The sequence below is a fragment of the Puma concolor genome, chromosome B3, assembly GCF_028749965.1.
Source record: "Puma concolor isolate L17-30 chromosome B3, mPumCon1.1.hap2, whole genome shotgun sequence".
NCBI lineage: Eukaryota > Metazoa > Chordata > Mammalia > Carnivora > Felidae > Puma > Puma concolor.
Window position 1 is genome coordinate 37,710,546 of NC_141672.1, and position 27,522 is coordinate 37,738,067.

At 42.5% G+C, this 27,522-nt stretch overlaps 2 protein-coding genes across 8 annotated transcripts in view; one reads left to right on the forward strand and one right to left on the reverse strand.

Annotated features, from left to right (window-relative positions):
- Positions 1 to 1,927, reverse strand: part of ZBTB1 (zinc finger and BTB domain containing 1) — a 28,930-nt gene extending 27,003 nt beyond the window's left edge. For 4 of the 5 annotated variants that reach the window (XR_015252305.1, XM_025919679.2, XM_086709550.1 and 1 more), the window contains exon 1: positions 1,790 to 1,927. The gene's annotated coding sequence lies outside the window, so the exon portion shown is untranslated. The remainder of the gene's footprint in view (positions 1 to 1,789) is intronic. The other variant, XM_086709549.1, reaches the window with a different exon arrangement.
- An 873-nt stretch (positions 1,928 to 2,800) lies between these two features.
- On the forward strand, positions 2,801 to 25,645 carry ZBTB25 (zinc finger and BTB domain containing 25). Of its 3 annotated transcripts, none has more exons than XM_086709557.1 (3): positions 2,801 to 3,080; positions 16,300 to 16,479; positions 20,101 to 25,645. In XM_086709557.1, the coding sequence occupies exons 2-3, from the start codon at positions 16,307 to 16,309 to the stop codon at positions 21,233 to 21,235; spliced, it is 1,308 nt and encodes a 435-aa protein (XP_086565683.1). In that variant the 5' UTR covers positions 2,801 to 3,080; positions 16,300 to 16,306; the 3' UTR covers positions 21,236 to 25,645. The 3 variants fall into 3 exon arrangements, with proteins under 3 accessions (XP_086565683.1, XP_086565681.1, XP_086565682.1); XM_086709555.1 differs by having other exon boundaries at positions 3,078 to 3,184; XM_086709556.1 differs by lacking the exon at positions 2,801 to 3,080 and adding an exon at positions 3,199 to 8,058.
- The last annotated feature ends 1,877 nt before the right edge of the window (positions 25,646 to 27,522 follow it).

Genomic DNA, 27,522 nt, shown 5'->3' on the forward strand with positions numbered 1-27,522 from the left:
ATATGAAATGCTGCTGCAAGGAACACAGAGACACTCTGAAAAAGCTCCATGAACTTATCATCCCCAGAGCCTGGCAAAAGAAGAGAATAGGGAAACAGTACAAAAATCTAGCCGTTAATGTGAAATCAAAACACAAGGTCAAGAGCAAGTGGCTGAGACTGTGTTCATGCCCTGCTGAGGTCCTGGTTAAATATGGTTTCTTTTTCTCTGACAGTGAGGCACCAGGGCTCCCCCACTACTTCCCCAAAATAGGCCATCACATTGGAGTGGGAAGAATAGAAAGGCTTCAGAAAAGGCTACTCAACTTGAGTTATTCTATACTGTGATAACTTGGTCATAATGGAGAAATCTCCTAAAATGAATATAAGATGTTAAGTAAAGGCTCTACATGAGACTGTCTTTATTTAATCTTTGAAAATAGTTTCACATCCACTATGCTTCAGTTTTCTGAGATGAGGAAGCCCCTATCTAGCTCCCAAAGCCATTCAGTTATTACTGAGACTTTATCAGATATCCAGCAAGTTAATCAAAAGTAAAAGTTTTGAGGTTGGAATGGCCAGCTATCATTCAACCTTCATGTTTTTGTATCCCAATTCTCCCATCATATCCACTTGCACTGATAAAATTTCATAGAATCTAATTTCTTCGTTTCTAAGAAGGTGGTGATTGCTTTGAAGCTAACATGAGACCTGCATCCTTCACCAATTCTGCTCCAAAGTGACTTGAACTTCAACTCGGAAACTGATTCTAAGTCGCCTCAAAAAGCCTGGAACCAGTCCTTGGGTTGGAGAAAATTGTTCCTGTAATAGTTTTCCTGCCTTGAGACATGCTGTATGGAAATATACTTAGGCCAATGGAGAATCTGCGCGTACCTACCACGCTGAAGCTCGATTTAGGAGTATTATTACACACATACAAATGCCCTACTATCCCCAGAAAACATCAAGGACTTTCATCAACATCTCCCCGACGCTCCCAATTTGGAAAAGGTCATGTCAACCTTTCAGATCATACGGACACGTTGCTTAGGTAAAAAAGGGAGGCTGAGAGTGTGGCTGAGCTCAGACCCAAGCCTACATATTTTAGTGGTAACGACTCCCGATCTACACCCAACACATTTACCGAACACTAACAGAACTTCTAGCAAGCGCCCACCACTGGAATCAAAAACACTTTCTTCCCAGGAAACACAGCTTTTCCATTGAAAATTCCCAAACCCGAGACCCACTACTTTTTTACTGAACAAAAAGCGTGTGTGCCGGCAAGAGGGGGTGGAAAAGAGCGTGGCAAGAATTTGCACGGCTCTTACGCCTCCTCCCTCGGAGCGCGCCCAAGTCTGCGGCCTCGGGCTCCGGGACACTTCCCCTCCCACCCGCCGAGGAGCCGCAGCTGTAAGTTGAGAGAAGCGGGCTCTGGGCACGTCAATCAACCGGGTCCTCCCGCCTCCCGTCTACACCTCCCCTCCCCTCCCCCCCCCCCCCAAGAAAAAAATAAAGGCAGAGAAAGAAAGGGAAAAGAAGGTAACTAATTTGGGAACTAGTCTCCGCCGGGGCTTTGCCTCCGACCCAGGGAGGCCGCAGGTCCCGGACGAGGCGCGCGGGCGAACGGCGGGATCGAGCAGGCGGCCCGGCAGCCGCCAGTCGCCGGGTCCTCGCGGCGCGTCCTCCGCGCTCGGGATCCCCGCACGGGTCGGCACCGCTCCGGCACCGCACTCCGCCAGGCCGGCGGCCCGCGTCCTCCCGCCCGGGCCAAAGTTGCGCAAATAGCCCCACAACTGGCAGATACTCACCGGCCGCAGCAGGAACCGGGGCTGCGGAGGTTTTAGGGAGTTTAAGGCAAATCAGCCACGGGAAAGGCGGGCGGAGGCGAAGGGGCCGCGAGCTGCAGTGGCGGCGGCGCGCGGCGTTCGGGCTGGGCTGCGCGGAGAGGCTCTGGCTCTGCCAGGGACTGTGCTGCAACAAAGGACTTCCGCTGCCGCACAGCCGCGCCTGCCGCACCGCACTGAGCCGGCCCCGCTTACGCGGCGACTCCGGGTCTGCCCACCAGTTCGCTGCGGCGTCCGCCAGCCTTCCCCTCCCTCTCGCCCGCCCACCCACTCCGCCGCTGGCTGCTAGGGGCACCCGCGGTCGCCTGTTTGTTTGCAACAAGTTTCTGCGTCGGGCTCCGGGGAGGCTGGCGCAACCCGCACCGCGGGGGCCGGCGCGGCGGCGGCGGCTTTACCACCCCTCTAGCCCCTCTCCCAAGGGTAGGCTTGGGACCTCCTCCTCCTCCTGTTTGCACAGCTGGATGGGACTGGGCTCCTCCCGACTCCCCAAGGGCAGGATGCTGTTTTCCCACTCCGTCCAGATGTCAGACCCCTGCCCCGGAGGGCTCAGCAGCTGGGCCTCCCCTCGCGGTTCGTCCCCGGCGTTCTGGGGGCGCCGGCACCCTCGCCCTGTCCCGTGCGCCGCCAGTCGGTCCGAGGTCACCCATTCCCCGCGCTCCCCCCACTCCGCCTGCCATGGGCCTGTCCGCCTCTGGCCTTGAGTCACTTCCCCCGCCATGCCCCACCCCGCCCAGCCCGCCTCCCCCCGCACCCCCCCTCAGGCTCCAGCGGCTCGGCCTCCTTGGCCCCGCGCCCCCACCCCTCTTCCCGCGAACACGCGGGCGCATCCTTCCCCACCCCCACCCCCGAACTGAGGTAGTGCTGTGCTTCTGCACACCCTGGGGAAAGTCCCCGGGTCACGCGGTTGTGTGTGGGGAGCCTGTGACGCTCAAGCTCATCTCCACGCTTCCGCCTACAGAGTCACGACTGAGGACCGTGGCGGAGGTGCCCAGAGCGCAGGCCGACCCCCGCCTAGCCTCTTGAGTAGGCGGGCGGGCGGGCGCGCACGTACGCACGCACTCTTCTGCCCCCGCTCTCCTCGTTCCCCGGCTACCAGGCGCGCGGTCACGTGGGCCCATCGCGGGGCGGCCGGCGCGGGAAGCCGCGCGAGAGCGGACCGTGGGGTGCGTGAGCCGGCGCCGCCGCGTGACGTGCGCGGCGCGGGAGCCGCCCCTCCCGCACGGTGGAGCCGGCTGGCCGCCGCGGCGGCGTCTGGGTAAGCGACGCGGCCCGGCCCCTGTGGGCTGCTCCGGGCTCAGTCCCTCCCGCCGCGAGCCGCCCGGGGCGGCGGCCTGCAGCTGCGCCGGTCGTGGGACAGATGCAAGTAGCTGGGGAGAGGGGTGTTCTGGTCCGTTTGACATGTCAATCAGGGCACAGGAGGAAAATGGCAACCGCGAGGGAGCGCTGGGCCGAGGATGCCCAGAACCACCTTTCGCTGCCCGCAGAAGGCGGCTGTCGGGGCCTGACCCCGCGTGGGAACCCCCGCCAGCAGGCCTGCGGCGTTCCCCGGGCGGCCGCGCGGACCCTTCTCGCAAGTGGGCGGGTCTCGTGGTGCAAACTGCGAGACGCTTCGGCCACTGTCCTCTCCCTCCCCCACCCCTGTTTGTGATTACCCCGTTTCTAGGGCAGGAAGTTCCTCCCCCCTTCATAATTCATTTCTTCCTTTTTTCGGATTATATTGATTTCATTCTGAGTAAATCCAGTTTTTCTTTTAAAAGTTTGCCCCATCATTCACTGCTTACCTAGCACTTGTTATTTGGAAAAATCAAGCTGCTTAGGCAGCACCTAGAGCTGTACTTGGAACTTGATAGTAGCTGATGTGTTTCCTAAAGTAACGCCCGGTTCCCCCGGGGAATTATATTTGGTATTCATTCTCTTGAGACTCGGGTCTTTTGGCAAAACTGTTGATTCTCACAGGATTTTGTCAAGCGTGTAAGGTATACGTTGGAATGACATTTTAAAGCTGCAAGGGGCCTTAGCGGAAATCCAGTTCATCCCTCTCATTTTACAATCAAAGACACCCGGCCTAAAGAACGTGTAGCTTGGTCGAAGCCCTACATCTTTTGAGTAACTGGACCGTAGGGCTCTAGGCCTTGGTTATTGGGCTCTCCACCACGCCAGGATCACAGTGCCGGTTTAACCCACTCACTGTAGAGACTGTCTGCCAGAGGTGATATACTTGCCTTGATTCAGATTGTTGAGAAACCAGGCTTGGCCATGGTGTGATGGCTCTGTTATTTTAAGGAATGGGGTTGGCATTATCTCTAGGTGAAATAGACTCCCTATGATGTACTTTGGGGCTCAAAGCCTGTCTCCAAAATTCAGCCGTATTATCTGCAAGAATAACCAATGTTTGCAGCATTGGTTGCTTCCTTAGGTTAAGGCATCAAAGATCTGTTTAGCAAGCAGTCTGGATGTGTTTTGGTTAAGGGTAAACTATCCATGATCAGAAAACAGTCCCTTAATAGGGCGTAGAATACTGGGATAGCACGTGTAATAGATTCATTTTGGTTTTGTTTGTTTGTTTGGAATAGATTAGTTCTGATAGCTGGGAGGTTATGGGAAACCGTGGAAGGTCACAAGGATGGTTAGCGACAAAGCAGGGAGGGGCCTTACATGACTTGCTATACCTTTTTGACCAGCCCTTCCCTGAATGTCTTATTTGGAAGCAGTGGAAATGGATTCTCCTCAGGTTGTTCGCTGTTTATTGAGCACCAGCAGTGGCTAGCCACTTTCAAAGATGAATTTTGAGCACTTAATAAAAAAGGAGGTAGTAGTGTTTCTATGTTACAAGCGAGGAAACAGACTTAGAGGATTTACCTGTCTTCTGTGATACTGTCATTTACAGCAGAATTCAAGGCCAGATCACTTATCTCACAAGTCCAGTCAGTGCTCTTGTGCATTGTATCTTGCTACGACTTCAAGCCAGGAAAAGGATGAGAGAATCGCCTGTGGCTGATTTATTGGCGCCTGTGGTTGCCCAGAGAGGCTGAGCAGGACTTTCAGCTGCCCTCTTTGCCTTAGAAAATGGAGCTGTGTGCTTCCACCCTATCTCCTGAGGGGAATGGGCAGGAGCCAGGCTGTCTAGCTGGGGAGGAGGGGCCCAAGAGTCTTGGCCGTAAAATATCCTGGCAAAGGCAGTGCTGGGAAGTGTTGCATAATGCCCTCCCCACCACTGAACCAAAGTGATTTATTTACTATGGCCCATAGGTGGTGCTTGACCATCTTGTTACAGAAAAACTTGTCTTTTTTTTTTTGTCATAATAGGGCCAGAACAGAGTTGGGGTTTTAGATTATTGCAGGGTTTTTTTTTTTCCCCTCGTCTTAAAAAAGCAGTGCAGGTGCTCTTATCTTGATAAATTATAAAGTACTTGTACACCACTTCCTGTGCTCCGTTTTTGCTTATTTATTCCAAATTGCATGCGAACGTCAGTCTTTTGAGAGAAGAATGCTAAGAAAAGTACTATTCCAGTTGATAGTTATCAGCGCAGGTTATGGAATCAGACCTAGCTCTTGATCCCCACTTTATACTATCTGCTAGTTGTGGGTACTAAGTCTAGGTTTTTCCTCATCTGTAAAACGGAAATAAAAATAACGCATAGTCAAGGTGAGGACTAAAAGGGAGAATGTACATAGAGCACTTAGCACAAGGCCTTGCATATAGTATTTACTCATTATAATAGTAGCTACTTTAACTAGAACAGTATTATTTTTTCTAGGATACTAAAGATATTGCTACTTGAACTTGTTTAGGGCGAGTGGAGTAAGAGGAAAGTATTTGAAACAAACATCAGTTTTAGGATTAGTAATTTATTCACACATCTGCTTTCCCTTTGCCAGTAGGAATTTTTTTTTAATCTTTAAAAAAAAATTTTTTTTCATGTTTACTTGTTGTGGGGGAGGGTAAAAGAGAGTGGCACACAGAATTCGAAGCAGGCTCCAGGCTCCCAGCTGTCAGCACAGAGCCCCATGCGTGGCTTGAACTCACGAACCCGTGAGATCATGACCTGGGCTGAAGTTGGATGCTTGACCAACTGAGCCACCCACACGCCCCTTTTTAAATCTTAATTGAAGAAAAAAATGTTTATAGTATTGTTAGTTATTTTTGAAATTTTTCTAATTCATTTCTTCCCTGTACTTATCAGTCATATAATGACTTTTGGTTCCTTGTGAAAAACTCTAGGCACTTTAAGCAAAATTAACCCATGTGGATAACATGTTTGTGGAATGTTCTGTAGCAAAGGAAGTACTGGTTCACCTATATTCAGAAGTAATAATTATTCTTGTTTATACTGTATTCTAGATCTGTACTAGCATTGTCATTTTCCAGCTTTCTGCTGTCCTTTGAGTAGCTTTTTTTTTTCTTTCAGAAATGCAGTCATTATTTTTTTAGTGGACTAAGAAGACCGTTTATTTTCCTTCACAGGGTTCTGATTTTTTTAAGGTCCACTAGCTGTTTGCATTCACCAGTATTAGCATTCATGTTTGCCTGGTGCTGCGGCTTTATCAGGCATCCCACATGTTGGTTAGATGGGGGTTAGAGATGTAGTAGGCTGGCTGGGTCTGGCAACAGGCAGGAGGCCCCAAACTAACGTTTCCCTGTTCCGTTAAAAGTTTCTAGAGCATAACTGCTCTTCCTGTGTCTTCTACCACGTCTGCTTCTTACCCTCTTTTCTAAGAGTTTTAGTGATTTTCATAAGCAGATCCTAGAATTACTGTACGTTTTATCTCAGTATTTTCAGATTTGTGATTTCCGTATCATTTTCAGATATTATGAAAATAGGCATAATGGTGTCTGAGAGGACATACCTCTTTTTCCTAAATACTTCTTTAGAAGAAGTCTGGAAATGATGTGTTCCTCCTCTGCCCCCAGTGCCCATTCTACTAGTTTGGGAGCACTTTTGTTTCTTAGGATCTGGCTAATTTTTTTGTTTAACATTGGAAGTACAATAGTTGATTTTTCATTTTAACGTAATTGGTATAATTCCCACATTTTGAGAACTTCTTGTAAAATTGCTTCTTTTTCTCTGAAATTATAGAGTGAAATATTCTCTTCGGGTTGCTTGGTTCCCTTCTAATACAGTGGTTCTTAACTGAGGCATCATATTAGAACTACCTGAAGAGCTTTTTAAAAAAGGATCTGAGCCTCACAGCAATTCTCTTTGGGTTAGCGTGGAGTAGAACGCAGGCATCAGTACAGCCCCTGCATTTTAAGTTTTACAGTACAGTCAGTGATAAGAGCTGTTCCATGATAAAATGATCTCTGCAAACATTCCTTCTCTAGATTATAAACTGTTACACCTCCACAGTCATGTGAAAGTACCATTAAAAAATTAAAACCATTGTATAAAGTCTGTTATCACTTGGCACTTTGAATATATCTGCTTTTATCTTTGTATTTATAGCCATGAGTAAGTATCTCAAAAAAGCTGTACACATTCCTCTGCCAACTTTTCTCTTTGTCTATTAATTATAATTAATAATAAAGTCACAATGGTAGGAACCACAGAGAAAATATCTAAGACTGTTTATTTTCTACGGCAACAGATGTCTTATACCTATGTCTCTTTTTTTAAAGATTCATACAGCCTGAGAGAATGAAAAGCTGTGTATTCAAGGATATCGTCTGTCGTCTGGCTACCATAGATCTGAGAGTCCAGTCTAATACAATAAATATTTTTTAAATAAATGAGAATAAATAATATAAAATAAGTAAAAACTAAAAGATGTTAAATGTCAGCTTTTTATTAAACAAAAATAGATACTGGTATAAAGCTGTTCTAGTTTACTTAGTTTGAGCTAATCCAGAGTTACTGCAATTGAGTTAGTAAATAAGATTTTGTAGTTTTTCTTAAATATCAATACTGATTTTATTATTACAGTATAAATACCACTTTGATAATAGATAAAGCATCTTAAGATGAAGTACTCTTTCATTTTGACTATGGTATTTGTCAATTTAATAAAATGTATAAAATTATTTTTCTGCAACCTCTCTCACATCTTAAAATTGCCACCCCAGATTCGTTTTTTCCTAACTTTTTTTTTCCCTCCCAGATTGAGGGAGGGAGAGAGAGAATCTTAAGCAGTCTCCATGCCCAGCACAGAGCCCTGTGCAGGGCTTGAGCCAAAGTCAAGAGTTGGACACAACCAACTGAGCCACCCAGCTGCCCCTCCACCGGAAATTCTTAAATGTAACTTCTAAGATCTTTCTGCATGCATAGAAAGCTTTGGCTGTTCCACATAGTAGAGAAAATAGAATTGATGGTCAATAATGAGCAAAGGCTATATGAAAAGCTTAGCTAATAATTTGCAAAGTAGGTTGCATTAGTAAATGTTTTTAATAACTCTGTGGTGGATTGGCTATACTGACATGAGATAAAATCTGGTTGTGTTGCCTTGAAACATCAAAGGTCTATTATTATGCAAACTAGTTTGAATGAGCCTATTATATATGTAAGTTGTGGTTTTTGTTGTTTTTTTTTAACAGATCTGAGTTTTTTTCATTTATACACTTGGAAAAATTTCCCCCTTATTCAATTCAATATATTTGTAAAATCTGCATCAGTATGTATGTTAAAAGTTTTACATGGGGGTTGTAAAGAAAGGGCATGAGTTTAAAGTCAGACTTGAAGGGTGCCTGTGTGGCTCAGTTGGTTGAGCATCTGACTTCAGCTCAGGGCATAATCCCCCAGTTCATGGGTTTGAGCCCTATATTGGGCTCTGCTGACCGCTCATGGCTGGAGCCTGCTTCAGATTCTGTGTCTTCCTCTTTCTCTGCCCCTCCCCCGCTCGGGCTTTGTCTCTCTTGCTCTCAAAAATAAATAATAAACATTAAAAAAAAAAAAAGGAATTGTCCTTGAGTAACTAATTAACTTTAACAAAAAAATAAAAATAAAGTCAGACCTGAAGTACTGTCAGTTAATGGCTAATTGCCTGACGTCGGGTACCTTTCCTGCCTTCCCTAAGCCTGTGCTTCCTCAACCATAAAATGGAACCAATATAGTACCTGCTCTACTACCTCATAGGATCAAAAAAAGATAGCATAGGGCAGAGATTCTCAAATTATGGTGCAAGGACCCCCAGAGGTTCCGGAAACCTTTTCAGGATCTACAAGGATCTTGCTTTTGCAAGGCTGAAATACCTTACTATGCTTGAATCAAAACAACATGTGGCAGGGGCACCTGGGTGGCTCAGTTGGTTAAGCAACCGACTCGATTTCTTCTCAGGTCATGATCTGACAGTTTAGGAGATTGAGCCCTGAGTAGGGCTCTGACCTCAGAGCACACGGCCTGCTTGGGATTCTCTCTCAAAATAAATAAACTTTTTTTTTAAACGTTTATTTATTTTTGAAAGACACAGGGCGCAAGTAGGGGAGGGTCAGAGAGAGAGAGAGAAACACAGAATCTGAAGCAGGCTCCAGCCTCTGAGCTGTCAGCACAGAGCCCAACACAGGGCTCGAACTCAACAAATCCTGAGATTATGACCTGAGCCATAGTCGGACAATCAACCAACTGAGCCACACAGGCGTCCCAATAAATAAACATTTTTTTTAATGTGGCAACAGATTATGTGAACAGAGAAGCAATGAACCCAGCTGTATTTTTTAGAGCCATGCATCAGAAGACTGTTAACTATAAAACAATGTTACCCTTCCACTTAAAAAATATATGTAGTTTTTTTTTTTTTAGAAAAAGTATATTTTATGTTAATATATAATGGGCTTACTGTTATTTTAAATGAATTAAAATTTTTAAAATGTCTCCCTTTTGGGGCACCTGTGTGGCTTAATCAGTTGAGCATCTGACTCTTGATGTTGGCTTAGGTCATGATCCCAGGGTCATAGGATTGAGCCCTGCGTTGGACTCTGCACTGAGCATGGAGCCTGCTTGGGATTCTCTCTCTCTCTCTCTCTCTCTCTCTCTCTCTCTCTCTCCCCCCCCTTCCCCTCTGTCCCCCTCCCCCCTCTGTCCCTCCCTCGCTCACATGCTAGCACATTATGTCTCTCAAAAAAAAAAGTCTCACTTTTAATTTTTTATATGGCAAATATTGATAAATATAATCCACATAAACAACAGCCTTTTGCAGTCCTTAATAGTGTTTAAGAGTGTAAGTGGATCTTGAGTCCAGGACTATTTAGAACTGATGAAGGGTGATAATGGCTGAGTAGTTCCTGTTGGGACAATTCTGAAATAAAAACTACATTTGACCCTTGCACTGAGTGGGGATTAGGGGTACCAACCCCTCTGCAGTTGAAAATCTGCATATAACTTGACTCCCTACCCTCAGCTTAACTGCTAAGAGCCTATTGTTGACTGGAAGCTTTACTGATAGCATAAACAGTGAACTAACACATTTTTTATATGTATTATATACTATATTATAATAAGGTAGAGAAAAGAAAACTTATTAAAATCATAAGGAAGGGGCGCTTGGCTAGCTCAGTCAGTAGAGCGTTCGACTCTTGATCTCGGGGTTCTGAGTTGAAGCCCCATGTTGGGCCTAGAGCTTACTTAAAAAAAAAAAAATCATAGGTCAGAGAAAATACATGTACAGTACTGTACTGTGTTTATGGAAGAAAATCCACATATAAGTGGACCTGTGCAGCTCAAACCAATGTTCAAGGGTCAACTGTATGAACTTGAAAAAAAGCTTTAGAAACTACCAGATGGCATTTGAAAGTGACAAAAATCAGGCAGAAACTGGAATAAGGTCTATACTTGGGCGAAGGGAACAGCAGTGGGCACATTTCCATTTCTATGGCTTTTATCCTGAGAGAAGACTCCTGTTGGTGACATGAGGAGATGGCTAAAATTAGGTTAATAACCTGTAATCTTACTTGCTTGAAGAAAAGAGGACAGAGTTCAGGGTGATCACACAGCTGGGAAGAAAAGGAAAATTCCAGAAAGGATGCTGGGAGGACCCCAAATACTGTATATTACTCAGCTTGAATCTCTTGCCAATCCCTAAACTTAGATATATGTGGAGCAACCCCCATTCGGCACACCTACTGCTGAAAAAACTGAACCAGAGGGCAGGCAGAATTTGGAGTTTAAGTCCAACCAAGTTAATTATAACAACAACGCAAAAACACCATGTGTTTTGGAAGAATATTACAGAATCTAGAGTCTTTACTGCAGTAATCGCAATGTCTAGGATATTGTCCAAAATGAAACAAAACTATCACCCTAATTAATGAAGATTGATTTCAAGATGACCCAGAGGTTGGATTTGGCAGAGAAGATTTAATGTTTATTTTTGAGAGAGAGACACAGAGCACAAGCAGGGGAGGGGAGGGGCAGAGAGAGGGAGACACGGAATCCGAAGCAGGCTCCAGGCTCTGAACCAATAGCACAGAGGCTCTGAACCAATAGCACAGAGCCTGACGCGGGGCTCAAACTCACAAACTGTGAGATCATGACCTGAGCCAAACACTTAACTGACCGAGCCACCCAGGCACTAATAAAGTAGCTATTATAACTATGCTCAAGAACATAAAGTAAAGCGGTAATGGGCAAAGAAATAGGAAATCTCAGCAGAGAACCAGACACTAAAAAGGAATGAGATGAAAATTTTAGACCTGGAAATATATCTGAAATTAAAAATTCACTGAATGAGTTTAACAGAAATGACAAGAGTCCATGAATTTGAAGACAGGTTAATAGAAAGTATCACACCTAAAAGAGAAAAAGAGGGGCGCCTGGGTGGCGCAGTCGGTTAAGCGTCTGACTTCAGCCAGGTCACGATCTCGCGGTCCGTGAGTTCGAGCCCTGCGTCAGGCTCTGGGCTGGTGGCTCAGAGCCTGGAGCCTGTTTCAGATTCTGTGTCTCCCTCTCTCTCTGCCCCTCCCCCGTTCATGCTCTGTCTCTCTCTCTCCCAAAAATAAATAAAAAAAAAACGTTGAAAAAAAAAATTTTAAATAAAATAAAAAATAAAATAAAAAATAAATAAATAAAAATAAAAGAGAAAAAGAGATTGTTTTATGTGAAAGTTCTGTATGAACTTCATCACTATATGTTAGCATCAGGGATTATTACTCTAGGTTTCTTTCAAGGCCTAAATTCAGCTCTTCCCTTTGCATATGGACTAACTTCATAGTATGTAAATCAAAGCCATCTACAGACTACTCTCACATTCTCCCCTCACCTCATCATCTCCTTGCCACCATCAGAAAGAAATCCCTCTCTTCTCTGTGGCTGACTACTACACTTAAGACTTCTGCTTGTGTTCCTTCTGGCTTCTAGAGACTCCACCCCTCTTCAGGCTGGAAGTCTTCTCCAAGCTGAAGCTGCCTATTCTCAGTGCCCTATCCTATCTGTACCTACCCTTTATGACGTGTGCTTTCTAACATCCTCTTGCAGTGAGATATTTTGCTCTTGCTGCTTTCCCATTGTCAAAGGTCACCAGAAACCTCTTGGTCCCCACACTTGGGGCATTTGTAATAGGCCTCATCCTCACGTTTGTCTGCAGCATTTTCCACCATGGAAAATGGAGGCTGTTGGGCTCCCCCAGCCAAGGCTCTTGCCTTTCCTTCACCATTCCCTTATATAGGAAAATATATTTTCTTATTTCTCCTTTTCTTCTTCTTGTGTCTTTTCTGTGTTGTTCAAGAATTCATTCTTAGCTTTTTTTCCCTCTTATTTCACTCAGTAGTCCCATCCACTCCTGGTGGCTTCGGTTGTGTAATTACTGAGGCCCTTCTCTCTGTGTCTAGCCCTGATCTCCAGAGCCCCAGTCCTCATGTTGTCTCATTGATCACCAAGCGTTCTACTCAGATGTCCTAGCGTGAACACCTTGAACTATGTCCAAAATGAAACTTCTCTTTTATTAAGACAGCTTCTATGCCTCTTCCCCAGCATTCTGGGACCCTGCCTTTGTATTGACACCTGACAGTTATTCTGCAAATACGACCTGAAGGGATGAACGAATTCTTCCAGTGACCCAAGCTGGAATTCTGAGACTCCCCTTTGACTTGATATTCTCTGTGGCTTATCACTTCCAATCTGCTGCCAGGTCATGTCAGTTCTGCGTCTGGTGCGTCTTTTTTTATTCCTTCATTCCCACTGCCATTACTTGGATATTACAGCAGACTCCTTGCTGGTCTTTATTTCTCCATACCTTTCCCTTGCTAATCTTTTTTATGTATTGTTACTAGAGCAGTTTGACTAACAGGCCTGATGATGATGATGATACTTGGTATTATGGGCCCCACTACTTTTAAGTGCTTATATGCATTATCGTATTAAATCTATATAACAACCTGTGAGATAGATAGATACTGTAATTATCCATCCATAGTTTACAAGTAAAACCAAAGACCAGAAAGTTAAGTGTCTTCTCAAGATCATACAGCTAAATGACAGAATTGAAATTTTAATCCAAGCTGTCTAATTCCAGGGTCTGAGCTTTAACTACTATGTGTTCTCCCTCCAGCAAAAACATCTTAACAGTTCATCTCAAACACAACTGGAGTACCTTTCAGTTTTACAATTGGTACCCTGTGTGAGCTAACCACATCTCGTTAGTCACTTACTTTTGTTTTTTCTATGCCCGACTGAATTCTTCAGTTACCTGTATATTCACACTCTTCCCTGTAATTCTATTCATCCTATTTTTTTCTGCCTGGAATGCTATGTTCACCCTCTGCCTGTCCATCTAAATAATGGCTTATTTTCCATTGAGTCACCTGCTGTTGATCCCTGCCCCCCCCCCATAACATGTTCTCTGAACTGCTCTTATGACATTTATCACTTTTGCTTTATATCATAATTATTATGTTTTATGTTTTGTCTCCCCTATTAGCCTGCAGTCTTGTTGATTGCAGTATCTGTGTAATTTTTTTTTCTATCCCTAGGCCTTGTGTAATGCGTGCTTTCAAATAATTTTTTCTTTATTAAGTTTCTCTTCAAAAAAAATGTGTTCAGTAAGTGAAGAATTTAACTGTTACTCATGGACGATTAACCACAACATTTTTGTATACGTGGCTTTTTAGTGTGCCCTTTCTCATTTCCATGTGGTTCAATAGCTCATCATACTACTGCACTATATATAGACAGATAGATATAGATCTGGTGAAAATGTTTATGATCTGAGGTTTTGTTTTGCTTTAAACAATTTGTAAGGCTAGTTTAAGCTACTTCACTTTGAACCATTCATTGAATCTAAGACACATGTTTTTCACATGGTGAAATCTTCAGGATACCCAGTTTTATTTTGGTGTTTAAATCTCTCTCTAAATTGGTGGAGTTTAGGAATCTGGGTAATGTAGCAAATACAATAAGTAGTGACTTCTAGTCAAATGGCCTTTTGGAACAATACTTACAATTTGGATTTTTATTGAGGCTCGGGTCTCTGTAGGTTCTGTTATTTTCCTTATTTCATTACTGCTTACAGGCTTTTAAAATGAGATGGCAAGGAGTAAGAGTTTTGTTTTCATTTATTTTTTAATTGGGGGAGGCTTAGGAGAAACTTATGTGTGAGTAAGTAGAATTTTAAAAAGCAATTTATGAATGTAGAACTAAAAGCAGCAAATTGCAGGATTCCTAAAGTACGCTATTATTTACATACACTTTTAAAACATGCAAAATAGTACTCTCCCTTCTTAAGGGATATGTACAGATGCAGCAAGAACATAATGCTGTTACAAGACAGTCATAAACACCAAAGTCAGGATGATGACGGCCTTCAGAGGCAAGGTAGGAGGTAGTGCAAATGAGGGAGCGATGGCAGGGGGTCTCTGCCATGTTTGTAACGTTTACCTTATGTGCTCAGGGGTGGGTGGCTGCGTGTTTGTCCCATTGCTCTCTGTACCTATTTGTCCATCTGAAATACTTCATAATTTTTTCTTTTAAAGTTTATTTTGAGAGAGAGAGGGAGGGAGGGAGAGAGAGAGAGAGGGAGAGAGAGAGAGAGAGAGAGAGAGAGAGAGAGAGAGAGAGAATCCTGATCCACACTGTCAGTGCACAGCCCGATGCGGGGCTCAAACTTACAAACCGTGAGATCATGACCTGAGCCGAAACCAAGAGTCAGAAGCTTAACTGACTGAGCCACCCAGGCGCCCCAAGGCTTCCCTGTGTGTCTTGATGTATAACCTGACCATTCCCTAAGCATCTCCAGTTTGTGGGTCATGTTCCCTCTGAAAGGTGGAAAGGGAGGACATTTGGGCTCGGGAGCCCAGTATCTGGGTTTGAATCCCCCACTCTCCCACTTACTAGCAATATGACTTGAGTCCGTTTATTTTGCAATGATTCAGTTTCTTCATCTGTAAGGTGCATTGCTTACTCCCTTTTCTTGTAGAGTTGTATTGAGAATTAAATGAGTAGAAAGTTCCTAAGGGAAAGGAAACACCGTTAAGTGTTAGCTGGTTCTATTATATCATTGATCACTCAGCTGTCTGCTGCCCAAGCTGCGGCCAATCTCCAGACAGCTAACCCCACACTTTCAACGCTGACCTCTTTGACTTTGGTCTCTGGCTAGTGAGGAAACTTCATTCTCTTTTGCAGAAATTGCTCTTTTAGATAAGGTTTTCCCAGCTTGCCAGTGATGACCTTCGTACCCGGCTGCCTTCTCCTTAAAACACTGGTGGCTGTCTACACGGTTGGGGAGGAGGTGGTGAAGCGGGGCCTCCCACCTACGTGTAACGACAGCACTCAGTACCCTTGCTGCTCACACTGCTCTCCCTTGCTGGCAGAATTCTTCTGCGTGTTCTTTCTCATGCGTGATTTTTCCCAGGACCAGTGGTCCCATTCTGTATTGTTTCTTCAGGAGCCTCCATACTTGTATGTATGTCTGAATCCAGTTAATATCAGGGTATACGCTCTTTCCCATAGGGTTCCAGGCCCCATGTAAATCAGGGGATGTGGCTTAGTATCTATTTTAAGGGCTCCTGAATGTACTGTGACTGACACATTTCCCAAACATTGTATGATAGTCAGGAGGCCAGTGTCCCCTGACCACATAGAGGATTCCTAAGGAGCAGTAACACCTCTAGCCCAGCCAGGACACTGTTAAGTTATTAACAGTTGCGGTTAACATTTGAATAGCAGTTTCCATCACGAGGTGGTTGTCACATAACCTCACTCATTTAGCTCTGAGGAATGGGTCAGCATCTCAATCCCATTTTCCAGTGAGGAAACAGGACTGGTAACGTTGAGGTCAGATGGATTAAAAAAGGACAGCCTTCCTTTTGCTTCTGTGTCACTCATACCAAGCCACCTTCTTACCAAATGAAAAAAGACCATATTTTACCTTTTTCGAAGAATTGGTATTTTCATAAGGAAGGGATTTCATGTTAGCTAGGTTTGGGGTGAAATTAACAGTATTAAAAACTATTGAATAATCTCGTTTAAATTTAGGTGTCCTTGTACTCTAGATGTGTGTGAACTGTAGCTAATTTTGTAAAAAAAAAAACAAACAAAAATTGTGCTTTTTCTCAGAGCCACAATGGACACAGGTAGCCATAGCCTTGTCCTCCTGCAGCAGCTGAACATGCAGCGAGAATTTGGTTTTCTGTGTGATTGCACAGTTGCTATTGGAGACGTTTACTTCAAAGCCCACAGAGCAGTGCTTGCTGCTTTTTCTAACTATTTCAAGATGATATTTATTCACCAAACAAGGTAAGGATGTGCTTTTGTAAATCAGAAGAATTTTAAATATTGTGATATAGCTAAACCTTATTGTAACATCATTTGGGGTATTCTTTGTCATGGGGTCACCTTAAGAAATAAAAAAAAGTTATGTATTTTTTTTTTACACATCCAGTAATTCATCTCTGTGTGTAGGATCCATGGTGGAAGGTAAAAATGAAAACAGTAATAGCTAAAAGTTATTGGAGGCTTATCCCATACCCAAGCACTAAGTATTTACCTAATGTACATTCTACTGTTATGCACACTATTTTATTTTAGTTTATTTGTTTATTTATTTATTTATTTTTAATTTTTTTTTTTAATGTTTATTTATTTTTGAGACAGAGAGAGACAGAGCATGAACGGGGGAGGGTCAGAGAGAGAGGGAGACACAGAATCTGAAACAGGCTCCAGGCTCTGAGCGGTCAGCACAGAGCCCAACGCGGGGCTTGAACTCACGGAGTGTGAGATCGTGACCTGAGCCGAAGTCGGCCGCTTAACCGACTGAGCCACCCAGGCGCCCCATTTATTTGTTTATTTATTCTTGAGAGAGAAAGAAACAGAACACAGTGTGGGGGTGGGGGTGGGGATTGCGGGCAGAGAGCAAGGGAGACAGAATCCCAAGCAGATTCCAGACCATTAGCACAGATCCCAATGCGGGACTCGAACTCATGAACTGTGAGATCATGACCTGAGCCGAAATCAAGAGGCAGATGCTTAATCGACTGAGCCAGCCAGGTGCCTCTTATCCACACTATTTTAGAGAAAAGGAGACTGAGGTTGAAGTAAATAATTGGTCCATCCAGGATTATAGCCCCCCAATAAGTTACACTCAAATGCAGATACGTGTTTTTAAAGATCTGTGTTCTAACCCACTAAGTTTTTGATACCTGTTCTGTAGCACTTTCATAGCAAGGCCTTAATGTCATAGTTCTACCCATCTTATATTCCGTACTATAGTTCAAAAGTCATTTGTTTCAAATACTATTTTCAAAAAGCGCTTTGATGTTTTGAATTTAAGCTATCCCAACATGATAGGTATGTAGGAAGAGGGCAGGAAAGTGGTATTCAGATTCTGAGCTCTTCAAGAATAGCTTTAATCCATTCTCGATTGAAAGGGATAGAATTCTCTATGTTTTTTTAAAGGACCGTGCATGAAATACTAGGCGTCTAGCCTCAATTACACATTTTTATTTACCCATTCATTCATTCAGGTATTTATCAGGTACTTAATGTCAGCACTGTGCTAGACCCCAGTAACAGGCTAATTATGCTCCCTGCCCTCAAGGGGTTAATAGTCTCATAGATGGTGCACGTAAAGAAAATAATCGCAGTGTAATTGATCTGTCTGTGCCTCAGTTTCCTTCTGTGTAAGACACTGGCATTGTATGTGTACTCACCCCATGGTGTTGAGATTTAAATGGATTAATAATATTAAAATGCTTGGAACGGAGCTTTGCACTGTCAGCTACTGCTATCAATAATTAACGTGATACGTCTATAATAGAAGTGTTGTAGAAGGTAGAGTGGAGTGTCAGCAGCTCTATTTTGAGGAGGTTGGAATAGGCTTTATTGAGGCCCTGTATCTTGAAGGATCAGGAGGAGTTTTCTGGATGTTGTAGAGGAATGCAGGAAGGTGCGTTGCAGGCAGAGGGAAAAGTGCACGGAAACATAGGCAGGTATGAACCAGGCTAGTACATTGAGGAAACGGAGTACATCAGAATGACTGGAATGCATGGCACAAGGAGGGAGGAGGTTGGAGGGGAGGACATGTCATAGTTAGGGTCAGTGTCGAAACTGGATTAGAAACAGTACCTTCACATCAGTCTCCTCTAAGAGCTGTGAGTTGGTTCAGCTCCCAAAGCACCTGTTGTGTGCCAGGCACCATGCACGCTGAACTAAATCCAAGAGATGCAAAGGTGTCAGCCCTGCTGTCTGGTATCTCTGTTGAGCAACTAAAAATCCTCAGTTAACAGAGCTCTGTACCGATATAAAAAAGCCCTGCCACAGACCCTGGAAGTGGGTGGGTGAGAGCTAAGAGTGAAACCCAGGAGGCAATCCCGAGATACGGGGACTAAAGAAATGGATTGTCGCTGTACTTACTGACACCCAGTGCATGGTGAAGCATTCACAAAGTTTTGCTTCAGGGAAGGTAAATCCGTTGACTGATTCTGTTGTTCCTTGACATCCAGCACTTCCCTCAGGTTCTGTTTATCCTCATCTTGCAGGGTGTTTCCCAATTTCTTGTTCACTCATTATTTCCACCTATTATCTGAATTCTAGATTCATATCTAAAAGTTGGGCTTGGGGTTATTTTGAAGTTTTTCAAAGTTATGCCTGTATTCATTTGTGATGTAAAGACTAGATGTGTTAATATAGTTAGGAAGCCAAAATAAGATTAGTGCTATGTATTTATTTATTTATTTATTTATTTATTTATTTATTTATTTATGAGAGAGAGAGAGAGAGACAGAGACAGAGAGACAGAGTGCGAGCAGGGGAGGGCAGAGAGAGAGTGAGACACAGGAACTAAGCAGCCTCCAGGCTGTGAGCTGTCAGCATGGAGCCTGATGCAGGGCTCGAACCCACGAGCCACGACATCATGACCTGAGCCGAAGTCGGATGCTCAACCGACTGAGCCCCCCAGGTGCCCCTGGGATTAGTGTAATTGAAATTCTAAATATTGCCAATTTCAATAGATCCTTTTAAAATTTTTAATATTTTTTATTTTGGTAAAATATATATAACATAAAGTTTGCCATTTGAACCATTTTCAGCATATAATTACTGGCATTAAGTACATTCGCAGCGTTGTGCAACCATCACTGCTGTCATTTTCAAAACTTTTCATCACCCAAAACAGCAACTCTGTGCCCATTAAGCAATAGCTCCCCATCTCTCCCGGCCCAAACTGCTGGTAACCTCTAATCTACTTACCGTCTCCATGAATTTGCCTGCTCTAGATATTTTTTATAAGTGGCATCCTACAAAATGTGTCCTTCTGTGTCTGGCTTAGTTCACCTACCAGATGTTTTCCAGGTTCATCCATGTTGTAGCAGGTGTCAGTGCTTCATTCCTGTCTCTGGCTGAGTAATAGTCCGCTGTACGGACGGGCCACATTTTGTTTATTCAGGCACCTGTTGCTGGACACTCGCATTGCTTGCACCTTTTGGCTAGTGTGAATAATGCTGCAGTGAAGACTGGCGTGCAGGTGTCCTTTGGGTCCCCATTCTCAGTTCTTTTGATTATATATTCAAAAGACTGGTAAGTTCCTTAACAGCAAGGGACCTGTTTTATTCATCATGTTTCTACTCCCTGGAAGCTCGTATAGGGCATATCACTCAGGAGTCCCTAAATGTTGAACTCATCAGAACATCTGTGTGTGTTTCTTAACTTTAGGCGGTAGGTTGAAGACATGAAGACTTGTTGCTGGGCCACAGAGCTGGTGTATAGTGAAAGTTTAATTTTCCGTTGATATGTTTCATCAAGGCAGATTGCTAAGTTTGAACTTCTTGGGAAGAAATCACGTTAGCCTTAGACTGTATGCTGCTACCCAAAAGGCCAGCTGGTCATTTCATTTTGTGCGGTTCTGTTTTTTGTTTTTAACAGTGAATGCATAAAAATACAACCAACTGATATCCAACCTGACATATTCAGCTATTTGCTGCACATTATGTATACGGGGAAAGGGCCAAAACAGATTGTGGATCATAGTCGTCTGGAGGAAGGGATTCGATTTCTTCACGCCGACTACCTTTCTCACATTGCAACTGAAATGAATCAGGTGTTCTCACCAGAGACTGTGCAGTCCTCCAATCTGTATGGCATTCAGATCTCAACAACCCAAAAAACAGCTGTCAAACCGGGGCTGGAGGTCAAAGAAGCTCCTTCCAGTAACAGTGGCAACAGGGCTGCTGCGCAGGGCGACCACCCCCAGCTGCAGCTCTCTCTCGCTATTGGGCTGGATGATGGCACTGCCGATCAGCAGAGGGCCCGTCCTGCTGCCCAGGCCTTGGAGGAACACCAGAAGCCCCCAGTGTCCATCAAGCAGGAGAGATGTGACCCAGAATCTGTGATCTCCCAGAGCCATCCCTCACCCTCAGCGGAGGTGACAGGCCCCACTTTCACCGAAAGCAGTATCAAAATACACTTATGCCATTACTGTGGGGAACGTTTTGATTCCCGTAGTAACCTAAGACAACATCTCCATACCCACGTGTCCGGATCCCTCCCGTTTGGTGTCCCTGCTTCCATTCTGGAAAGCAACGACCTTGGTGAAGTGCATCCACTTAATGAAAACAGTGAGGCTCTTGAATGCCGCAGGGTCAGCTCCTTCATTGTCAAGGAGAATGAGCAGCAGCCTGACCACTCAAACCAGGGTACCACTGAGCCTCTGCAGATCAGCCAAGTGTCTCTGATCTCCAAAGACTCAGAGCCAGTAGAATTAAACTGTAATTTTTCTTTTTCAAGGAAAAGAAAAATCAGCTGTTCCATCTGTGGTCATAAATTTCTCCGAAAAAGCCAACTGCTGGAACACATGTATATACACAAAGGTAAATCTTCCAGATACAACCGATGCCAAAGGTTCAGTAATGCGGTAGCCCAGAGATTTCAGCCGTACTGTGACAGCTGGTCTGATGTCCCCCTGAGAAGTTCTTGCTTGTCGCAAGAACAGTTAGATTCATCCTGTGCCTTAGAGTCAGAGCTCACACAAGAAAGTGTGGACACTATCCTTGTGGAGTAGCAGTTTCTCCTCCATAATTTTTATATCAATTCTGAAAAAAAATCCACGTGCATTTTTTTATTCATAAACTCTCTTCCTCCTCAACGTCTGTTCATTTTTTTCTTTGCCATTTATCCATAGTTTTAAGGTGGTATATATTAGGTCTTATTGTAAGGTATGTTATACACATGGCTATTAAAATGTAACCTTCAAGTAGAGCGTGAACCGTTCATAAATCACAATTACGAAATCAGAAATCAGTGTAAGAATTATGGAACTTTAGAGTAAATATTTATAGAATTTCTAAGTAGAATCAGAACCAAATTGAAAATGAAGTAAATGAAATTTTTTAAAGAATACTCTAGACTATCAGTTTTGGCTAATTTTTCACATGAATAAGCCACCGTAAAGACTATTTAAAAATATTTTCTGGGGCGCTGGGGGGGCTCAGTTGGTTGAGTATCCAACTTCGGCTCAGGTCATGATCTTGCCATTCTGAGTTCGAGCCCCACATGGGCTCTGCGCTGACAGCTCGGAGCCTGGAGCCTGCTTCAGATTCTTTGTCTCCCTCTCTCTGCTCCTCCCCCACTCACGCTCTGTCTCTCAATAATAAATAAACATTAAAGATTTAAAAATAATAAAAAACAATAATAATATTTTCTGCCACATAGGGAGTTAAAGTTATTTCTAATGCATAACTATATAATGTATAAAAATTTTGTTTTAAGGCATAGCTATAATAAATCATGAGTAGTTTTAAAATCACTTTTTACTTATTAGCTCTGCAGCATCTTGCATGGCTTTTATTTATTTTTTCACATTGAGCATACCTCATTGTTAATGAAAAATATTTTAGTGAAAAGAGAGAAATGGAGGAGATTCAAACAGTAAAACAAAATCCTAAGCAGAGAAACAGAAATGTTCATACACCTAGATAAACAGAGCTTCAGACAGAACTGCCTTGACTAACACCAATGTTGTTACCTTAATCTAGAACGTTTTCTTAAGGATCTTAAGAGCAATTTGAGATTTTTTTTATGACCAGAGATTTACATCAGCTTAGAGAGGAAACTGATAAAATATAAATTGTCTTTCTACCCTCAGCACCCGAGGATTTTCTAGGCTGCCTAAGTTGATGTTAATTTTCTATCACTTGCAGAAGTAGTTTTTCAGTGACACAGTTTTCATTTTTTTCTGTTCCATAAAACTAACAGTACACACAGTGTCCTAGAACTATGTCTGAAGTCCATGATAGCTTTCCCTTTGTGAATAACCTTAGCTCCCTTTTATAACAGTGAAACTTACAAAGCTAAAACACCAGAAAAATGAAAACTGATGGGCTAAATGATAGATTGTCCTGCTTTATGTAGCTGGGGAATAGCTGGTCAAACTTCACCACAAAGGATAGATCTAAATTGTTTCTGAAATGTTTAAATTTCAAAGATTAGTCAAGAATAACAAAGCAGAGAGGCTTTAAAACAGCCTCATCTTTTTTGTGTGTGCTGCCCTGTTAAATTCAAAGCCTCACAGACATTTTAATAAATCTGGCTTGTGAGGCTTACAATTTAACTGTATACAGAAACTCTGAGCTCCTTTATTGACTGCATCCTTCTGAAGACATCTCCTGACAGCATCAGAGTGGAGTCAGAAGGGAGCTGAAAGAGTAATCCAGCCCATTCTAAGGGCACAAAGGTTTTCTCTGGGTAAACACTGAGTTTAGGTGACTTATGAAGTGGTAAGTTATTCTTGAAGGCTGAATGAAGAAACTACTGGGCATTGTCTAAGGCAGTAGCGTTTCTCCCTCAGACAAATGACTAAAACTTCCTGGGGTCAAGATTGTTATGTGTTGAGAATAAAATCTAACTAGCTGTTTTTATAGTAGCAGTTACATTGGGAGTGGCTAAAAACAAATGTGTTGCTCTTGGGGGTGAGAACTTCATCTAATCTTAAACTTAAGTCACTTAAACAATGATTCAAACTTTTCTGCCCTCAAAGATTTCATCTCATAGGGTGAACACACATCTTAACATCGATTTCCTGTATTTTAGGCTATTCATGATATACTCCCCGGCCTTCTTCAAGTAAAATTTTATTTTTCGCACTAGGATGACAGTTTTTCTGATTTCTTCCTTCTCTGTTTTCTTCTTGCTCAGTCATTAGTCCTTGACACAAGAAGTGCGTAGCTGAAGGATGGGATTGCGGGTGCATATGAGTTGAGGTGTAGGGTAGCAGTTCAGGGCAGAGTCTGGAGAAATTGTGTTTGCTTGTGGCTGATTGGCCACGGTGGACATTAATTTAAAGCTGAAATATATTTATACTTATTAGATGTTAAGAACATAATGGTTAATTGTATTTTTGTTCTCATTCATTTAGTTCCTTTTAATGTTAGAAATTCAGAGCAAATGTTCTTTCTTTTAGTCTTCATAATATTCTATTTTAGGGAGTGGGAAAATGTTAACTCCATTTTATAGGAAAAAAGTCCCAAAAGGTGGGTTGCAGAGAATCAGTGAATAGTGGTGTGGGAACTGACCCCAGTTTAATTTTTTTCATTCATTCAACAGGCATATTTTAAAAATAACTGTTACACATATAATTAATATTGTGCCCTGAGTGTATTTTTTTAAGACTTGATTCCTTACTAAGAGAATCTACTTTGTATATATATATAAAAAAAAAAAAAAAGGTTCTTTCAGCTAAACCCTTTAGTTTTGACCTCATCATCTGTAAAATGAGCTGTAATCTTAACCATATAATGTGATTTGCATGATTACCAAGCTCTTAAAACTGGAAATGCTAGATGCACCTTAATTAATGTATGAGGCAAATACCAAGCAGACATTTTCTTCTTGGATCAACTTAGGATTCTCTCTTCTTTCCACATCCTACATATAGTTGTTTTCTGGAGAAAAACAGACTTGTTTCAGTACTTGTCCCTATTAGCATATTGTCAGAACTCTGGTACTCATAAGTGCAGTTTGCCTTATAAGAAAACCAAAATTTCTTGATTTCTATATCTTGAGATTATTATTTCTTGCTCTGTTTTTCTGATTTCTCACTTGTAAAGTGGACATAAACAATCCCTACCTCACAGGGGTGTTGTGAGGAATTGTGTTAAGTTCCCTTAATATTATTAATAAAAACCAAGCATATAAAGAAAACTACATATATTCTATAGCTAAACCTATTAACTTCAGTATTCCAACCTGTAAACTCTAGAATGTCTTAGAAGCAGTCATATACTATTTAATATTCAATAATTTTTTGACACAGTTCTTCCTTTTATTTTTTAGAAATACTCTAGAAATGGCAACATTGCCAGAATTCCATTTCTATTGTAGTTTAATCAGTAGTATTTCTCTTTAGACTTTAGGAAGGGGGATATTCGTTCATTGGCATTATTGGGAATAAAACCTTGCCAATTTCAGCTTCATGGAAAGTTACCCCAAACATATTGTTTACACATGGAAAAAAAGAACAAAAGCAATGGAGAAAATACCATTTTCGTTTCTTTGCTGTAGGTCATCTAAAAAGTACATGGAGACAAGAAATAGAGTGGGGATAATAACATAGTTATTCATTATGTTCTATTAAAGTAACATTGGAAAGGCCTCACTTTAAACTGAAGGAAATACCTATTAATCATGGAAAAAGTCTGGAAAATGGTATAATTCCATTAATGATCATCTGCCCAGGCAAATTCTTAGTGTTGTAACCCAGATCCTTGATAAGTGTCATTTTTTAGTAGTAATTGAGGTAAAATAAGCCACACGAAGAGTTTTCATAATGTAATCTGTGTCTTTGTATGTTTTACGTTAAATGTAGCTCTAAGGGATTTTATTATAATTAATTTTTAAATTCCTAAGAGTGAAATCTGTAAATGATTGTTCTCTGCTGTACTTCTATGTTTGTATGGTTGGACTTTTTGAAAACTGGTGAGATTATACGGCCCCAAGCCTGGATGTCTTAAATACAAGGGATCACCAACTGCGATTTTTGTCTTCGAGACCTGGAAGAACCCGTTGTGCTGCAGCATGTTTCTGTGCCACGCTCGACTGCTTAGTAGACAACTGCTGCGACGCATCTGACATTAACTGCCATTGGCTCTTCCATTTTGTGCCAAATAAAGTCATTTAGTCAGCGTAGATCAAATATGAACTTAAAATAGTTTCAAAGAAACTTGGAATTCAAACACCTGTGCAAGAAGAAAGGCCCACAGAAGAAATCCTCCACGTACGAGTAACGCATGGCAAATTCAGGAGACCGCAGAGAATAGTACATTGTATGGTTAAACTCTTCCCACCTTACGCACCGTGAGTTTGCTTCCGACACATTAATTTAGAAAGTTTTGTATCCTCTATTTGGAATGAAAACAGTGGATTTCATGTATTTTATCACGACCAATAAATTAACGTGACTTGATCACAAACAAAACCTTTTTTAAGTGCGGCTTATAGACTGTTCTTATTTTACAGCAGTGTCTGCCAAGTGTTGTCATCCTAGCACTGGGGTAAGTAAGTCTCTGTGCCAGGGACCATCTTGGATGTGTAATGCAAAAATGCATCAGTGAGCCCAGGTCTTATCAACCACAACCTGTGTTAATAGAAGATTGGTGTCCCAATCAAATGCTTTCCTGCCATCGCTGGAAAGAAAGGTAACATCTAGCCATTGCCCAGTAGTTCCCTGCTTTGCTTCTTTCTTTCTTCCCTGTTTCCTGTATTTTCTCTAGTAATCTAATGTACAACAGTGGTTCTCAACCAGCATGTATTACTCAGGGTTCTCCAGAGAAACAACCAATAGCGTGTAGTACAGAGAGAGAGAGAGAGGTTGGTTGATTATAAAGAATGGACTCACAAATATGGAGGCTGAGATGTTCCAAGATCTACAGTTGGCGAGCTGGAGACCCAGGAAAGCCGATGGTATCATTCCAGTCCAAAAGCCAGCAGGCTTGAGATCCACAAAGGCAGAAAAAGACCAATGTCCCAGATTAATAGGCAGGAGAAGTTGCCTTTACTCTCAAAGGGTCAGCCTTTTTGTTCTATTCAGTCTTCAGCTGGATGAGGGCCACTCACTTTAGGGAGCGCAGTCTGCTTTACTCAGTCTACGGATTCAAATGTTTATTTCATCCAAAGACACCTTCACAGACACACTCAGAATAATGTTTGCCCAAATATCTGTGCACCTGTGGCCAGTTGACACTGCCAGTTAACCATACACAGGGTGATCCCCCTTTCCCTGGGGACGTTTCACAATGTAGAGATGTTTTTGGTTGTCACAACTGGGTTGGGCTGGGGAGGGGATAGTTGCTACTGGCATCTGGTGGGTAGAGGCCAAGGATGCTGCTAAACATCTCACAATGCAGGAGGCAGCCCCCACCCCCACCTCAAATAAAGAATTATCTAGCCCAAAACATCAACAGTGCTGAAGTCAACTAATCCTGGTCTAAAAGCTTAAAGTAAGTTTTGTGATGGTTGTCAAGAACTAAAGGAATACTTACCAAGTATGAGTTGCGTTAGTTCAGAATTAAACTCTCTTTGTATTATCTTCTATCCCAGGTCTTAAAAAATAAAATGTGATTAAAAATCAGCTGTATTAAGCAACAAGGCAGTTTAAAATCTATTCACATAATGTTTGAATTAAACAACCATGTCTAACACGGTCTCTTTGTGAAATTAACATGTGATCGTGGGTTATAATTTGTGTAAATTTTTAATCTGGCCAAAAGGTGGCACCCGTGTATCTTTTAGAAATCTATTTTATATGACACTCAAATCTGGCATCACTATTTGTTTAATTCACTATTTAGTACTTAGTTAGCTACTGCTGGGTCTTATTTAGTCATGACTAATAAGAATTTTCCTAGAATTCTATAATATGTTGGGTACCTCTGTATTTTGACATCCCTCTTTAATCAAGAAGCTTCCAATTTACATGTAAATATTGCAACAGATGGGTTTTTTAAATATAACACTGTGACTGTTACATTGAGCTCATCTGAGGGTTCTTCTAAGTCTTTAACATTAAGTCCTTGGCATTTTAGTCCCCATCAACATTTGCTTTTCTAACCAGACGTCAGACTCAGTTTTTGGTGTCCTGCCTGGTCAAGAGAGAAATCCAGGGACATATGAGTAAATATTCCTTTGCTTCTTGCCTCCTGTTTCCTTACATTGACATCCTGTGAGATTGGCCTATAATTTTCTGGAGTTTCTTTTTTATTTTTTTTTTATGTTTATTTATTTTTGAGACAGAGGGAGAGAGAGACAGAGCGTGAGCAGGAGAGGGGCAGAGAGAGAGGGAGACACAGAATCGGA